Genomic DNA, 18,962 nt, shown 5'->3' on the forward strand with positions numbered 1-18,962 from the left:
AGAGAGAGAGAGAGAGAACTTGACTTCATGTTTATAGAGTTGTTTTTGATCAAGAGCAAAGCTACTCAGCTGATTCCCACAGGGACATGGTCAGCAGCAGTCCTAAGCCTCAGGCCATCATGTGAATTTAGTTCTGGGGGATCCTCATTCCATCCTCTTCAACCCTGGCCTGGCCAAAGCTTGCTTAACCGTTCTGTTCTGGTATAAATGTCATAAAACTTGACTTCATGTTTATAGAGTTGTTTTTGATCAAGAGCAAAGCTACTCAGCTGATTCCCACAGGGACATGGTCAGCAGCAGTCCTAAGCCTCAGGCCATCATGTGAATTTAGTTCTGGGGGATCCTCATTCCATCCTCTTCAACCCTGGCCTGGCCAAAGCTTGCTTAACCGTTCTGTTCTGGTATAAATGTCATAAAGAAAACACCCTATTGGGGCTGGAGAGATGGCTCAGTGGTTAAGAGCACTGGCTGCTCTTACAGAGGACCCAGGTTTGATTCACCCCCATGGCAGCTAACAACTGTCCATAACTCCAGTTTCAGGGATTCCGACGCCCTCATCTGAGTGTGGGCACTGCACAACATGGGTACACTTACATAAATGCAGGCAATACACTCATACACACAAAATAAAAATAATATAATATTAAGAAAAAGAAAACGCACCACTCACAGAAGCTTATGGTCCACATTTGTAATCCTAAGCTCATTTGTTCAACAAATATTTACCAAGAGCCACAGGGGTGAACAAAATATACAAAATACTATTTTGTGAGCTTGCCTTGTGTGCATATACAAAAATATATGGTGATTATCTATTTGTTTATTGTTTAGTACTGAACACTATTCAGTAGAACATAATGTAAGATACATGTATAATTTAAAATTTTTGGCAACCATATTTAAATAGTTAAAAAATGTGAAAAATATCACAATATATTTTTAACCTAATATTTCAAAAAATCAGTATTTCAATATATAATGAATATGAACAATGATTAATGAGACATCCTTCCTCTTAAAACAGCATTTTGCTATGTAGTCTATCTTGGACTGGCAAGTAGCTTTTTATAAGACTCAAATATATGCTTATGTTGGGGCTGGAGAGATGGTTTGGTTGGTAAAACACTTGCTGTGCAAACTTGGGGACCTGAATTCAGATCCTTAGGACCCATATGAAAGTCAGGTGTGATGGTTTGCCTGAAACTCCAGAGGTGTGAGGCAGAGACAGGCAGATCCCGAGGGCTCAATGGTCAGTCAGTCTAGCCAAAAAGTTGAACTCCAGAATCAGGAGTGACTCTGCCTTAAAAAATAGTGTGGAGAAGATACCCAATTGAGGCAGACACCGAGAGTCAGCCTCTGGCTTCCACATGGGCCTGCATAGGCAAAGTGCATCTGCACACCCACACAACACAAACACACCTACATACCCATTCACACACATACCCATACCCCTCATAGTCCCCCCCATACACCCCCAAACAAACAAGTATTTAAGGGATGACTGGCTTACAGCTAGTTTGCTAGTTAGTAAGCTTAGCAAAGTACTTACATGAGTCTCATTTCTAATGAAATTTCGAAGATCTCCATGCTTCATGTATGGCAGAACCACCAGTGGGGACCCTTCACTCCGAAGGCAGATTCCCAAGAGTGAGAGAACATTGGGATGACTGAAATCTTTCATGATAATTCCCTCAGTCAGAAACTGGGAAACTTCTCCGATGTCAGTGATTCCTGAGGAATCCAATGTTGGGACATTAACTTCATTAGGGGACAATGAATACTTTGTCAAATTTAGATAGGAAGAGCAATGAAATGTAAAAACCAGATGGTGACACCTTGTCCTGAGGCTTCAACCCTATGACATTCTTTTTAAAATATATCTCAGTGCATGGTGTCCTGGGGCAGAAAGATTTTTCACTGTCATTACCTCTCATAAAGGTTGTATCTGAGAATTCTAAAGACAGATTAACAACACAAAAGCATTACATCTTTAATTAAAAAAATTAATATCTATATATTTGTGTGTGTATGTGTTTATGTGTGTGTATGTATGTTACATGTGTGTAGGTATCTGTGGAGGTCAACAGTGGGTGTTGGATCATCAGGAGCTGGAGATATAGGCAGTTGTGAGTTGCCCAACATAGGTGCTGAGACCTGAACTCACATCCTCTGGAAGAGCAGAAAGCACTCTTAACTACTGAGACATCTCTCCAGCCTTGCATAACATATTTTAAAATAAGTTTTGTAAGACATGGAGCCCTTCAGAAATGGAGACCTAGGCACCCAGAGAAAATTGTCTTTTTCAAATGCTTGGATTTGATGAAAAACAGAAAGTTGTGAAGAAATATGACTGGAACAAAAGCCTATGCCTTAATGGTGACACACTGAGAGGGAAGGCCAGCAAGCCTTTTCTGTTGGGTTCCTATTGGCCTCTTATGCAAGATCCCCTCTTCCTGAGTACAGGAATGGGGGTCTTATGAGTGCCTATCAGACAACGTGGGGCAGAGAACTATTTTTGTGTGTATATGGCCAGCCGGCTCCAAAACAGGAAGGAAGGGGAGGGTCAGAATAATATTTCAAGGTGTTATAGTTGGTTTTTTAGGAGGATTCTAGTTTTTATGACCTGCCTTGGTGGAGTGTTCTAATTTTCACAACCCACCTTAAGAAACAAAGGAGATCTAGGGTCAGAAAGGCAAGAGGTCAGGAAGACTTTGTTTCTGAGGTCCTTCAAATGCTTTTTAACCCAAAGAACTCAGCATGCCAAAGTCCCATACTGTAGGGCATTCTTTCTGGAGCCTCCACAGTATCACACTGTACAGTGCCATCAAGTCACTACCAACAGTCCCTTTTGTAAAACAGAGCCCAGAAAACAGGTGGTCTCATGCAGAAGCAAGGATCATCTCATACAGATAAAAGACTGAGAAAACAGCAAGCCACTGCATCTGGGAGTGTCCGGGGCACAGGCCGGCAAGTGCTTCTGTATTTGGGTCAGAGAGTGTTTGGCTTAATGGGCCATGTGGTGACCCTTACAACTACTTAACTCTACTGTTGAACCAGGAAAGTAGTTATAGGCAGCAAGGGGAGGAGTCTTCATAAACTTTATGTATGAAAACAGCTGATAGGCCATAGTTTAATGATTGCTGACCTCAGAGAATTTGAAGACCAAAAGCCTTTCCCCGGCTTTTTCTGTACAGAGAATTCAACTGAACCTTACATATCTTCTCCAACTGAGCTACATCTTCCCAAACTAAGTGGGTATTTCTGTGTATCTGTGTGTGTTTCTGTGGTATATTCACATATGTGTGTGTGTGTGTGTGTGTGTGTGTGTGTGTACATGTGCACAGAAGCCAGAGGAAGATGTTGAGTGTTCTGCTGTATTGAGCTCTGCCCTATTCCTTCAGACAGGGTCTGTCACTGAACCTGGAGCCAGGCTAGTGGCCAGCATGGTCCAGCGATCCTCTTGTTTTTACCCCCAGAGTACTGGGTGTGCTATGCTCTGCTTTTTATATGGATGCTGTGATCTAAACACAGGTCCTTATGGTTACACAAGTGCTCATACCCACTGAGCCATCTCTCTAGCCCCCTAAGTAGGTACATTTTAGTAGAATAGTTTCTAATAATCTCCAGAGAGAAATACTGAGGGTTCAACTATCACTACTAGTTAGCACTAATGAGGACTTAAACAACATTAACTTATAAATTTGACAAGAATCCCTTTTGTGTCTTTGATAATGTTAGCAGTCTTTTACAAACTCAGTACATTCTGAGACCTGGAAAAGATAACAAAAGTCATTATAGACTGAATAGCAACACCACATACAAAGGACAGAAAGATTTCTTGGAGTTTTGACTGTTCTGAGTTCAAACGGCAGTACTACTCTCCTGTGAGACCAATCTATTGACTATCATACTTAATCTACCACAGTTTGCTGTTAGGTTTGGTGTAGACTGTCCCTTTAATTATTTGGTGGTCATACTGCTGACAATTGACATAGAGAATGGTGCTAGGCATGGAGGTTATGTTTGTATTTAAAAAGGCTGAAGCAGTTCTGGCAATAGAGTATCTTGCAGGGAAACCTTCCATTTGTACATTTAAAACTATTAGTTCTAATATAAATCTAGAATAAAGTTGGTTAGCGTTTTTCAGGCTTCTTCAAATTTTAAGTAGAAAGTCAGAAAGAAGGGAAGACAAGCACGTGAGAGCTGTCAACAAGCAAGGACTACTCTCTACGAGGAGGACACTGGCTTGTACAATATAGTAATTTATGGCCGTAATTATGGCTCTGGGTCATCAATAAAGACTAAGTTTATGTTTGGAAACATTCCTTGGTTCTTAAACAGAGTGTGCATTTCATCTTAAAAAGATTTTCCTCAGCAGCAGCTGAATATATATATATATATATATATATATATTGGATCTGCCTGCCTCTGCCTCCCAAGTGCTGGGATTAAAGGCATGCACCACCACGCCTGGCTAGCAGCTGAAATTTTAAGAACGTTCTAGCATTAAAAGGGGGTAAGTTGTATTTCCTAGGAAACTCATTTCTGTGGAACACTCTCATTCCCTAAATTCATTGAGAAATGAAGTATTACCATACTTAGGATTTTTCTATTTTCTGACAGTGTGTTTCTCTCCTGTTTTTTGGTCTTTTCTTTTTTTAATGGAATTTGTGGTTAAGAAATAATTATGGTAGTGTCTCTGGGCAAAATGAGTCATTACTATGGTATGTGCCAACATGCTTCCAATAGTTTCCATAAATGCCGTTTGCAAAACAAATATTATAAGTTTAACATCATTAAATGGTACTTGATTCATGCAGGAATCCCACTGTTCCTGTACCCTTACTTATAAAGTTTCTAAGGGGTAATTTCAGAGGGACCATTTTAATAAGAGTTCAGACTAAACACATTTTCAGGATTAGATCCATAATTTCAACAGATGATGTTTGTCACAAAGGAAAATATAAATCAACACTCCATTATAAGCCATTTACTAATTTGCACACCACAAAGTATGAAGTATCTTTGACTATTAGGTGAAATGTAACTTACTGTTCAAGGATTTCACAGCACAGTGAATTTTCTTGCCATCATTGTCCAACAAAGTCCCATGATAGACACAGCCAAAATGCCCTATTGAAAAAGAGAACTTGATTAGCACTACAGAATGTTGACTTATGCAATAACTATTTAGTAAGCCTTTCATCATGACCTTCATCTCCTTTTTTGTATAAGGCAAAAAAGGTGCATTGCTTATGACACTTGGATTAACAATACTACTCTATATAGTGCATGTGTTTGTATATAAATATAGATGGAATGTGTTTATCTCCAGGGTATAAGCAACATGATTATTTAATGTAAAAGCTGCAGGGAATATGACTTCTATTAAAGGCTAATATACTAAAATATCAAATTATGACAGAATTGCTGAACATAGGAATAGATCCTGCATAAAAGAAAATTATTATTATTAAGGATCGAATGATATCTAAAAATATGAAAAATAAAGGTTTACCCACATGAGTAAATACAATCAATAAGCTCCCCATATTCCAGTAAATGATTAGAAATAAGGTTAGTATTATAGAGTGAGGGTTTCCTCCATTAGTCACCAGTTAATATGTAAGCCAGGTTGGCAGGAATTGAAGACAGTCACCTAAATGAAGCAGATTCACTCTGACTCATTTCACGCATTCTCTAAGGCTTTACTCACTCATTTCCCCAATGGTAGCCTTTCATCCAGCAGCAGTAATTTTTCCCAGAGGTGCCAAATGCCTGATAGCTGTGTAAGTCATTCAATTAATTCACCCAGTCAACCAAGGTGTCCCGAGTGCCTTTGTGAATGTAAGGCATGAGGCCACCCTTTTGGGTCACAAAGATGAATAAAATAAAACATGCTCAAGACTGCTCACATTTCCTGAGAAAAACATAAATATAAGCAGCAGCTATTATGGAAAGCTGCTTAATGACTACTACTTTGGAGAAATAATCTCCATGTTTAACACCTTTCATGATAAAAATTATTCTAATTTTAGTTTGTGAATGTAAGGCATGAGGCCACCCTTTTGAGTCACAAAGATGAATAAAATAAAACATGCTCAAGACTGCTCACATTTCCTGAGAAAAACATAAATATAAGCAGCAGCTATTATGGAAAGCTGCTTAATGACTACTACTTTGGAGAAATAATCTCCATGTTTAACACCTTTCATGATAAAAATTATTCTAATTTTACAGTGTATAGAATTAGAACATAATTATTGTGGCTATACACTCCAAAATTGGTACAGTTATTGGATGTATGGGCTGATAACATGGAAACACTTTTGTGCACAGTGAAGCCAACTCTTTTTTAAAAATTTATTTTTATATGTATATGAATGTATGGCCTGCATGTGCGTAAGTGCACCCATGTCATGCAATGCTTGTGGAGGTCAGAAGAAGGGGTCAGATCCCCTGGAACTGGAGTTTCTCATGGTTGTTAGCTGCTAGGTGGGTGCTGGGACTTGAACCCGGGTCCTCTACAGGACTAGCCAGTGCTCTTAACTGCTGAGCCATCTCTCCAGCCCCGAAGTCACTCTTTAAAGAAGTAGCACACTCAGGATTCAGCTCTGGGGCGTGTGACAGAGGAATGTTCACACTAGGCCAACAATACCACCAGTTTCTCCTGTATCACACTGACAGATGACTGTGCAACCCCTAGCAAAGCGTAGAGAATAAAAGGGATCAGAGGCCGTTCAGCATTATGTGTAAAAGGATTTTAGAAAAAAAGGAGTAGACTTCATTTCTTGGCTTCTGGTTGGTTTCTTTGGCTGCACATTTCCTCTGATACTGTTTATGCTAGTTGTTATTGCTGCTCTGGCTAGCTTATTACAAATATCCATTCTTCTTTGTAAAAAGAAATTGGAGTGCATTGCGGAGATGATATATGTTGCTTCAGATCATGGGAGGGCTATAAATTCCCTGTCTTCTGATGTCCAGCAGTGCACAAGCTGCTATAAACCAGGACTTTGTACACTTTGTCACTGTTCTCAGGATAAGGAAAGATTGAAGCGATAAAGGAGTGAAAATATTGGAACTTAAAAGAATGATATTTATCAGGCAGTAAATGGCGCTTTCCAAGAACCTGTACAGTTGGTGTGAGAAGGATACAGAAGGTATGGGTTTCTTTCTGATATGTTGGGAAGGTTATCCAATTGCCTCCATGGTCAGGGGTGAGTCCCCATGGATATGATTTTCAGGTCTGCATGTCTGCAGAACAGAAATCAAACACACTCATTATCAGTGTTCTGTCAGGTGCCCTCAGCATTGGGTAAGTTCCTAGTCTGCAAAGGCAGGAGATAAAATGCTTACCGGAAAACTGTGTTTGACAGAGAGTGGAGTGGAAACACTTACCTCTTCCTATGACTTCATTGAAATGCACAATCAGGCTACTGGGCCCAATCACTACATGCTGGACTGCTTGGACCAGCTCTGGATTTAGAGCACTGAGGTCAATGTGGACAGTATTTTGCAGTAATGGGCTGGATATATCCGAGTCCCCACTAGTTAGGATGGGGGACAGGTCTGCCAGAGGATATTGCACTTGTCTGCATGATCCATTCTGAGAAGAGTTAGGAAACTGGTCTGCAAGATAAAGCAAACAGACACAACAGTGAAACCTCACTCAGTGGGGCCTGCACCAGGAACAGCAAAAGGAATCAATAGAGAAGTCTGGATCTTAAAATTAAAGTAATAGTAGCCATAGCATTCAGTTAAGCTGGTAATAACTTTTACAAAGAAATGATTTGAGAAAAATGGTAACAAACTCAGAAAAGGTACATCTAACATAGGTACTTATATACAGAAACATTTTACAAAGTGTTTAAAAACTTTCTTTTTAGTAGTCTGTGCTAAACTTGAAAGCTTGTTTATCCTATTGGTTTCTTTGTACACTTCTGATTAATAGCAACAATAAAAAAGCTTGAAATTTATTTTTAAATATAGCCTATCCTTAAGAATCAGAGAACATGGACAGTTGGTGGTTTCTGGAGGACGGAGAATCAGTTTTCTTTAAGGGTGCAGTCCCTGGTACAGTGACCATGCTTCAGTGGATGGTCCTACACCCAGAAGTATATGGGCAGCACAAATAGGACTTGGTAGATTATTAAAAAAAAGAGGACAGGAAGTGGGGAGTATATACCTGGGAGGAACTAGAGGGAGACATGGGAGTGAATATGGCTAAAATATTCTGTATGAAATTCTCAAAGAATTAAGCAAATATTATATTTTAAAAAAGAAAAAGAATTGGAAGCAGGAACAGTAGTTAAGCAGTTGTCTAGTCCTATAAAAATCCAGTTCAAATGTAAGAAAATAAAAGATGCCTTTTGAAATGACTGTTCATTAATGGACCTAATTAGTATTATGAAAAACGTGTGAATTCCTGGACAAGTGGAATATATACAATCACATACAAGTTGAGTAGTATCTCCTCTTAGAAAAATTGTTGGAACAAGAAATGGTTCAGATTTTGGAATACTGGCATGGACTTAACTGCTGGAGCATCCCTGATAAGATAATCTGAAACTTGAAATTGAAAAGACAAAACTTTTAAATTTGATACTTAAAGGTTCCATAAATTTGAGAGGTTGGGGATATTGCTCAGTGGGTAAGAGTACTTGCTTTGCAAACATGAGGACCTGAGTTTGAATATCTAGTACCTACATAAACTTAAAAAGCTTTGGGGGATGGAGACATATGGATCCCAAGTGCTCCCTGGCCAGCAGCCCTAGCAAAAAGCTGAATTTCAGGTTCATTGACAGGCCCTCTCTTAAGGTAATAAGGCAGAGAGTGATAGAGGAAGACACCTGACATCTTGCTTAGGCCTCCAAATGCAGGCACATGGTGTGCACCCACACACTCATGTGCCTGCTAAACACACACACACACACACACACACACACACACACACACACAGTAACAGATTTTAATTTTAGGTTTTGGATTTCAAAATTTAGAGTCAGGGATGCTCCACCTGTACATATAATTATATATTGTTAGAACTATATGATGCTAAGCCTTACATATTAGTGGTAATATGTACCACTTTGCGGTAGTAGCAGCAGACAGAGTGTTAAGGCTGTTCAGAGCTGGCGGAATGGGCCTGGACTAGTGTGCACTCCCACTGTTCATTTGAAGCCATTGGATAAGAGTCAGTGTTCCATGTAAGCCCCTCTTTACAACCAAAGCTCTATTAAGAACTTCAAGCAGCCGGGTGTGGTGGCATATGCCTTTAATTCTAGCACTTGAGAGGCAGAGCGAGTTCCAGGCCAGCTGGGGGGCTACAGGGAGACCCTGTCTCAAAAAAGACCAAAAAAAAAAAAAAAAAAAAAAAGAGCTACATGGAAAGTTCTTTTTGCAAGGAGTTGTTTTTTTCCTCCCATGTCAAGGTAAAGGGTTGTGGCATTAAGAGTATTGGTTTAAAAAGCTTTTGAAATTTATCTTATGTGTGTGAATGTTTTGCTTACATGTATATAAATGCATCATATGCGTGCCCATGAGGGCCAGAAGAGGGCCTCAGAGTTCCTGGCACTGGATTTAGGGACAGTTGTGAGCTCTTATATGGGTGCTGGGAACTGAACCCATGTCTTCTGCAAGAGCAGTCCGTGGTCCTAACTGATGAGCCATCTCTCTAGCCCCCAACAGTATTTCTTTTTTTCTTTTTTAAATATTTTAGTTATTGTTATTTTATGTGTAGGAGTGTATTGTCTGCATATGTGTAAGCGCACTCGTGTTGTGAAGTGCCCACAGAGGTCAGAAGGTACAAGATCCCCTGGAATTGGAGTTATAGATTGTTGTTAGCTACCATGTGGGTGCTGGGATTCGAACCCAGGTCCTCTGCAAGAACAGCCAGTACTTTTTAACTGCTGAGATATCTCTCTAGCCCCCCAACAGTGTTTCTTAATCCCAAATGAGGCAAAGAAGCCACCAGCTCCTTTGCCCCTCCCACAGGAATCCACCACAGAGTTCAAGGATGGGCACCAGAATCATAGCACTGACTGGCAGGGTTTTGAAATGTATATGAAACATGAGGGGAGGTCTAGATGAAGCACCCTCATTGCTACCAACAGATAATATTGTTTGTAAATAAATAAGAAACTAAGAACTTAAAGAAGAAAGTTGAAGATACCTTGACAATTTTAAAGTAAATGTTCACAAAATTTACTTTGCTTAACCAAAGTAATACATCCTTAGCCGGAACAGTAAATCTCAAAAAAAGCTTTTCTCAAGAAAGTATTGGTGGTTCCTTATAGGTCATAAGAATCAAAACACATACATGCAGGCAAAACACTCATACCCATAAAATAAAAATAGGATTTTTAATGAATAAATAAAATTTAGATTTAATTAGCATTTCATATTTATATTTAATATTTGCAGCTTGAGATTACTGGGATTCACAAGTAATTGCTTTTAAAAAAACCTTTCCTGGGCTGGGATGTTGGTTCAGTCATTAAAATGCTTACAGTGAAAGAATGAGGACCCGAGTTCAGATCCCCAGAACCCACATAAAAGCCACTTGATGTAGTTAGTGTGTGTGTGTGTAACCCCAGCCCTGGGGGTGGGGAGGGATAGATCCTCGGTTCATTTGCCAGTCAGCCTAGCTGACAGATTTAGTTAGAAGCCCTATCTCAGAAAGTAGGGTAGACTATGATTAAGAAAGACATTCAGTGTTGACCTCTGGCCTCTGTGCACATGCACACAGTATGCACGCCCCCCCAAACACATGCAACAAAAAGCTTTTTCTAATTTTCATATTTTATTATTATTATTATTTTTGTGTGTGCATGATATGTGTGGGTATTCATGCCACAACACACATGTGAATCTCAAAAGAAAATTTTGTGGAGTTGGTTCTTTCCTTCCACTTTTATATGGGTTCCAAATATCAAACATCAGGCTTGTGTGGCAAGCACTTTTACCTGCTGAGCCATCTCATTGCCCCCACTTTTAAAATTTTAATATTATTATTGTGTGTGTGTGAGTGTGTTTCCTAATCTTCACATTCCTTAGTCACCAAATCTATGTCATCATAGCTAAGAAAAAAGGAAGCTTCTCCCTCCTGCCTACCATGACCCTGCTCCTTGGAGATACAGGAATATAAAATGGACAAAAGAGGGCCACTGTATGCACTAGGTTTGATTTGTGCATATTGTTAAAAAATTGGATTTCTAACAGTGAATGCAGTCATATGGGTGATACAACAATCTTATGGCATTAACATAAACCTCAGTAAGAGGAAACAAATGGCGAGAAACTTAAAATGCAGTGTTTAGTTGCTCAAGTACTTGCCTGGATGAGCAACTTCTAACTTTTCAGTATCCTCCAATGTCTGTGATTCATTTTATTTGTCCAATGGTAAATATTCTACCAGGGAAATGCTTGTACTTGACTCATGTCCTATAACTTCTAAAGATAATGGCCCTGATACAATACAGGTACTTTTTGCTTTGGGCAGAAGATTTTTAAATGAAACAATGTGAAATGTTCTGGCCAATCTGACCATTATTAGGCCTGATATTTTGCAAACCAGATGATGTTGTTTAATAGCATAATTGAAGGTTTTTCTTGGACAAGACTCAAAATATATTTAAGTCATGGAATGTTATAGGTAAAAGCTGTATTCATATAGAATGCTTCAAAAGATTATTAATGGTATAATTCAAATGTCTAGATGTAGCATTTTCAATTTATATTTAAATAAAAATATGTTTTGTAACTTAACTCTTCCTTAATTGTTAAAGAGAGCATTGCTATTTCTTAGCATTGCACTGAGATAAGTTACTTTGTTCAAATGATTTCAGAATTAATTTTTTTGTGAGAAGAGAGCTTGTAGATACTAAAATTCTAATATGAAACCTACATGTGTTTGTTTTCAAAATAAGGGCCAGGTAATTCTTCAAGTTAAATATGTCTTTGGTAGAGGTCAACATTTCTTTTCTATTTGTACAAAAATATAGGGAAACAAACAAACAAACAAACAAACAACAATGCCACAACCCACAGAGGTCTATGTATAAATAGTGCTCAGAAGAATAAACTAAAATATACCTTCTGGAAAAGTAGCTCGGTAGTCTACAGATTCATTTGAAACCATTTCTGTAGTTGGACTTACACTTCGGGCACTGACAAGCCTATCCAAATGAGGAGTGTGTACTCTTGCATCATAGCGGACCCGTTCATCACCCAGATCTTAAGGGAGAGAAAGAGAGAGAGAGAACGAGGTTGTTAGACTTGGCTATACAGATACAGTAGACTTTGACCCAGTGCTGAAACTCACAGGTTTTATGAATGCTTACTGGACAACTCACATGCCTCTACGATAACATTAAACTGTAATCATGATATTCTTACAGTAGTTTCTTAACAACAACAACAAAAAAGTACCTTTAATTTGCTTTCTCTTTTTTAGCCACAGGAAAAGCCCGAGTAATAACAAAAGTATCATTGATGTTGAGACCACACCAATTACCAATCCTGTGAAATTCTGATCTGGTTGAACTATCACTTTTCCAAGGACAGTTGAAGAGACTGCTTGCTTCCACTAGAAACAACCAAGAAGGAAAAGTTACAATTTGACTACCATAGATACAAAATATACTGTCTAGGTAGAATCAGTTTCTCTGGGCCCCAATTAACATCTGGCTGTAGTCATTCTAGAAGTGGCATTATTGCCTTTAGAGTAGTAAGGAATATCTGGAGCCTCAGTGTTTAAATAATGAGGAAACGTTGATCCCTAAAGTACTTCTATGATACTTAGGCAAATAAGTATCATAGTTCTCGAGGAACTAAGATATATTGAGTGAGACAGACACATCAATTGTTATAATGATACCATAGAAATACGAATAAGTGAAAATTAGTTATGTCCCAATTAGGGAAAATGGGTTAGACTGCAGAAAAGACTTTCCATAACAGGCAAATAATCATATTATTAAAGGATAATAAGGTCTCAGAATATCTTTACATATGCATAGAAGAAATCTTTGTGGCTCTTTACAGTTGTAATGTTTATGATTTTTGGGGGGGGGATTAATGGTCATTCTGAAGTTCCAACTCTGATCTCTAGATTCGGTCTCAGATTTTGTAATTCTTTTGTATATTTCCATTTCCTAACTTCTTAGGAGGACTTCAGGAGCCCTTTAAAACCACTTATTCTTATTCTCGGGGACACAATATCTTTTACACACACAATGAGATATTACTCAGCCTTGAGAAAGAATGAACCTTAAAACATCTGCCAAGTAAAATAAGCCAGATGCCAAAGGACACATATTGTATGATTTCACTTACATGAAATATCTAGATCATCAAAGTCATAGAGAAAGAAAATAGATGAGAAGTTACAGGGACTGTCGGAAAGGAGGATGTGGCGCTATTGCTTAGCTTCTGTTTGGGTGCTGAGAAGGCTTTTTAAGTATACAGCAGTTATGGTTACACACATTGTGAATGCAATTCATAGCCCTGAACTGTACATTTAAAATGGTTAAAAAGGCAAATTTTATGCTATATGTGTGTGTCACCACAATGTAAAGAAATAATGCAATAAATCAAACTTATTAAATTGTCTACTTTAAGTGGTAGATTATATGATATATGAACTACATCACAACAAGCTATTAAAAAATAATGAAGAAATCATCCTGGTTCTAGATTATCTGATTTGGTTGTCTACATGAAAGAAGGTATGGCAAAACAATTGAGCCCCCACTTTATTCTCCCCAATAGATACGTCTTCTTTCACTTGTAGGATTCCATGCATCTGTGATTACTGAAGTAGGTAAGGGACACTGATTTTTGTCTCTTGACTTTCTGAAAAGTGGGGGAAGGGACAATCTGATATGTGTTCTTATTTCTTCTGAGAATTACAGCACATTTGGGTAAAATGTGGCATGATTTGGGGCTGGAGAGATGGTTCAGCTGTTAAGAACACTGGTTGTTCTTGCAGAAGACCCAGGTTCGAATCCCAGCACCCACATGGCAGCTAACAACTGTCCGTTAACTCCAGTTCCAGAGGATCCGATGGCCTCTTCTGTCCTCTGCAGGCATTGCATGACACGGGTGCACTTACCTACACACAGGCAATACATGCATACAAATGAAATAAAAATAATAAATAAAATATTTTTTTAAATGTGGCATGATGGAGCAGTATGGGAAAAAAAGATTTTTGAAACTTACTCTTCTAACCCTAGTGAAAGACACAGTGTGGTTTAAAAAAAAAAAAACCTATTTCTCAAATCACAACTAGGCATTGAGGCTGAGCTGATGAGCCACAGCCAACATACAAATGAGCTTTAATGATTTATTTTAAGCCTGCGAGTGACATAATTATACTGGCATCCTTATTTACATCATGAGAGGCATGCAGGGATCCCACCTCTATATTTAGCTCGCTGTTCAATTTCAGCAGGTCACTGGGGACCGTACATAAAACAGCTTCAGAATGGGAGTGTATATTCTCACAGCTCTTATTTCCAACTGTTAACACTTCACCTTTAACAGCTTCGGGGTCAATATCATTTCCCTGGAAGGAAAAGAGAAAACAAAACAAACAAAAAGGTCATTAACACTTCACAGTTCTGTAGGAATGCTAACAATTTTGAAAGAATACAAATATACTGTAAATGCAGACCATGATGCCTTTTCCAAGGCATCTGATTTTATGCCACTTCACTTTCACAGGAGTTGGGCTAGTTGAAAGGAGTTTGACCATTTCAGGGCACTGAATAGGCAGGAGTGAAAAGATAAAGCTGTTCCGTCACACTGGATTTTAGAGAGAAGGTAAGGGAATCTCATTTACATTCTTTTCTTAAATGATGTATTTTTATTTATTTATTTATTTATTTATTTATTTATTTATTTATTTATTTATTTATATTTTTTGGTCTTTTTGAGACAGGGTCTCCCTGTAGCCCCAGCTGTCCTGGAAGTCACAGGGATCCTCCTGTCTCTGCCTCCTGGGTACACTCCCTGAGTGCTAGGACTTAAATGTGTGCACGCCACCACACCCAGCTTTTGAATGATGTGCTGTGCACAATAACCTTATTTCTGTCTTCAGGGCAGAGTGTGGATGTTTGACAAAAAGAAAGCAGTTCCCCTCCCCTTTGGGCCCTTGTTTAATTGAGTTGGCATGAGTCCTGTGGTTGATACCACCATTGCCACAAGTTCATATGTGTAGGCTTCCAGTGGCCTGAAAGCCTGTTTCCCTGTGTTCCTGAATCAGCCCTGGCTCTTACAATCTTTCCATCCCCTCTTCTGCAATGGTCCCTGAGCCATGGGTGGATGAGGTTCCATATAGGAGTCCTGTCCTACACTCTGCAGTCTCTTATCTTTAAAACTTGGCCAGTTGTGGTCTTCTGTGTGTATTGCACTCTGTATCACACTAGACTGAGAACTACTGGAGATTGATTGCTGCTGGGTGAGGGACACCATGCCTTACATATGATCTCTAGATAGGCTGACTAGACTCCAGTGTATGAATTTACACTGAAGGACATCTGGGTACAAAAGCCTGAATGAATAGAAATGTGCATGTATGTATGGTGGAACACATGAGGTCCAGTGGGGGGATGGGGGAGGCATGGCTGGGGGAGGGGATCTAAATTTGATTAAGAACTGCTGTATGAAATTACAAAAGTTCAATAAAAAGTTCAATATATATATATGGCAGTTTAGAATTTAACAGCTTAGCCATTGTTGCACTGCCTAAAAACCAACTTTTGCAATTCACTTTGAGAATCATACTGAAAGCTTCCAAATTACCAATGCCTAGGTCCCACCTCCAGAGAACTGTGTCAATACATTCCTTTGCTGTTTGATTTGGGCAGTTGCTTTTCTTTTTTCTTTTTCCTTTTTTTTTTTTTTTCTTTTTTGGTCTTTTTGAGACAGGGTCTCCCTGTAGCCCCAGCTGGCCTGAAACTCACTATGTAGACCAGGCTGGCCTTGAACTCACAGAGATCCACTTGCTACTGCCTCCTGAGTGCTGGGATTAAAGGTGTGTGGCATGCCTGATTTCATTCTTGCACATTTGACTCATGTACCTAAGTAAATTAATTTCAAAGAAACTCCTACAAGATATCATATGGAACTGAGACCACAATAGCAACATTTTGAACAATACAGGTACATGAGGATTTTAAAAATGACTCAGTTTGACACAGTTAACATCAGGAATGTTTAAAACATTAGCGTTTTGTTGAAGAAACCAACATTAGCTTTGGGAAAGAAGTACAAACATGAAAACAATTTCTCATATCAAGACAATGAAAAGCTATTTAGTAAACAGACTACTACTTGGAGGAGAGAGTTTTCAAAACCTATTACTATTTTTCTTATGGACAAAGAGCAACTAGTAATAATGTGAGTCCTGCAACTTTATTTTATATACTCTTGAATAGTTGACAAACTGCTTTCTCTTACAGTGTCTCATGGATTTCAACAAATTGATGTTAGATATTTTTCTGGGAACAGGAATAGCTGGAAGAAGACAATTCTTTATAATCTAAGGAGCTATGAAGAAAATGAATGTGGACAAACCCTAGCCTCATGATATTTCCAGAGGTGGTAGGAACAATCCATTGATCTAGGTCAACCACACGGGGGTAATTCAACAGAGAAGCACATAAATCTCACAGGTCACTTTGGGGCTTGAAATGACAACTTGTTGGTTGGGTCTTGGGGGGGTGCAGGCCTTTACTTACATGTTGGAAGGAATTCAGAGAATGACAGAGAACAGAGATTAAAGAGCTGGAGGGCTTGATTTATGAGAGGACGAACATGTGCCTCGCCTGCTTAGATAATAGCTAAGGGTGGGGGCAGGGAGGACCACATTGTGCTTTCATTTCCAGGACTCACTCTTTCAGGCTTAAGATCTCCCTGGACCCTAAAACGGAAAAATACACAGCTAAAGGGCTGAATTCCTTTTTAGCCGTATCCACCAAGGAACACACAATGAGTATTAATTTATGGAATATACATTACTATCAGCATTGTACATGCAATTGCTTTTAAAATCGTAGCTATCACAAAAGTAACCCTGGCAGTCTGTGACTATGTAAGAGGAACCAATATCAAGGCAGGATGAATAAGCATAGCTGTAGTTTATTCAAATTTAAAAGTAAATGTAGCTTTATTGAGTTGTGGAAAATGTTTAAAACTTTTACCACTGATTATCAACTATTATTACGTAGAAGAACACATTAACAAAACAGTTCAGTTCTGTAGGCATTAAAATGACAAAATATGGGTTTCTAAATAAAAGGACGTAAGAGAGAGCTACCTGGTTTTCAGTCCTGTACACACACCGTTTAAAGTTATAATTATCTCATTTTATTCTGTAAGTCTCCCCCCGCCATAAGTGTTGTCATTCTTTTTATGTGGCGAACTAAGGTTCAAGAAGGGACTAAGCCCCACAGAAAATCAAATTCTACTTGGTACAAAAGTCTACTTACACACATCTAGTGTGTGTCACACTCAGGTCTAGCTACAGAGAATAAAAAGTGCCACTGTGATGTTAAAACAAAAACCAATGACTGTTCCTTTCCTTTCCAGGTTAGTAATAACGTGTGTTCAGGATTCAGGCCTGGGGATGTTGAGTGTTTGAGATGGGGACAGAACAGAGTAGATGAAAGTAAAAGTGGGTAGGATATGTAAAAAGCCATTCAAGTTGCAAATATTCTGCAAGTGTTCATACCAGGTGGCCAGGAGAGTCTCAGCCAGAGAAAGCAGTGAGGTGCAGGTTGGTAACAGGACCTGGCCAGGCAGTGAGGCGAGAAGGCACAGAACACCCATGAGTTGGTGATGGTAGGGGTAACAGTTCACCCAGAGGCTATGAACCACTCTGCGTAGAATCCAGGCCTAAGATTTGTCTCAGAAAGCTTCAAAACAGCTTCACAAGATATAAGGAACTGAGGAAAACACTTCCAAGACATTTGAGAAAAGTTGGGTAGACCAAAATTCAGTTTCTTCAATGGCTACTTGGTGGTCTTTATTATTTATTTACTTAGGGAACCTTAAGGTTAGATGCTATGGAACCACTGTGTATGTACCTGGGATATATTTTTTTACAGGATGCCGATCAATGTGTGCAGCACAGGGAACTATTATTTGAGGGTAAAACATGAGCACCATCAATATGAGGAAATCTGGATGTTGGGTCAGATGACCTGAGAAAGGAACCCTTCCCTTCCATCCTACCTGGAGGAAGATCTAGTCTCATGGTAGTTTTGACTGGAATTGGTCTACAGTAAATTAGTCAGAGGAGGGAAGAAGCTGACCTCTAACTGGCCCTGGGCTTGAACTGGCTCAGAATGATGCTCCTTTCTTGATCCATTTAGTGTCTAGTCATTGATGTTTGGTATGTAGTTGAGTTCTCACATGTGTTCTTGTATTCATAGTGTCATACCAAAGTCCCTGATATTTGCTTTGGCCATCTTCCTGTTCCCTCTCCCTGCTTGAGCTGAGTTTTCCAGAATGGGCTTCTGAAATGTGTCTATTGCTCAAGTGCCTATGTGCTCCAGGATAAGATAAACCCCCAGGGCAGGGCAGTCACAGGCAGTCCTTACCGCAGCACTAAATATTGTGCTTCTCTACTTTCCATAAACTATGCCCATGCACAAAAAAATCTGATAGCAAGACAATTGAGGGAAAATAAGGTTTCTTTACAAAATAAAGCTTTAGATGTTTTGCAAAACATTTAGAACTGGGTTGGAGAGATGTCTCAGAGGTTTAAAGCATTTACTGATCTTCCAGAGGACCTGAGTTTGGTTCCCAGCACGTATTCTGAGAGGCTCACCTCCTGTAACTCTAGCTCCAGGGAATCTGATGCCCTCTTCTGGACTGTACAGGCACCTGCTCTCACACACGCACATATCTCTACACACACACACACACACACACACACACACACACACACACAC

General features: G+C 39.2%; 1 protein-coding gene across 13 annotated transcripts in view; it reads right to left on the bottom strand.

Annotated features, from left to right (window-relative positions):
* The window catches only part of Met (MET proto-oncogene, receptor tyrosine kinase), a 116,495-nt gene that overhangs the window by 15,721 nt on the left and 81,812 nt on the right, over positions 1-18,962 (bottom strand). For all 13 annotated transcript variants that reach the window (XM_029565563.1, XM_029565580.1, XM_029565554.1 and 10 more), the window contains 6 exons: positions 14,423-14,569; positions 12,430-12,586; positions 12,094-12,234; positions 7,399-7,629; positions 5,053-5,133; positions 1,550-1,731 (listed from right to left, as the gene is read on the bottom strand). In XM_029565563.1, the coding sequence (XP_029421423.1) occupies positions 1,550-1,731; positions 5,053-5,133; positions 7,399-7,629; positions 12,094-12,234; positions 12,430-12,586; positions 14,423-14,569 (939 nt within the window). The remainder of the gene's footprint in view (positions 1-1,549; positions 1,732-5,052; positions 5,134-7,398; positions 7,630-12,093; positions 12,235-12,429; positions 12,587-14,422; positions 14,570-18,962) is intronic.

This window comes from Nannospalax galili, unplaced genomic scaffold, assembly GCF_000622305.1.
Source record: "Nannospalax galili isolate Female #2095 unplaced genomic scaffold, S.galili_v1.0 scaffold171, whole genome shotgun sequence".
NCBI classification, from domain to species: domain Eukaryota; kingdom Metazoa; phylum Chordata; class Mammalia; order Rodentia; family Spalacidae; genus Nannospalax; species Nannospalax galili.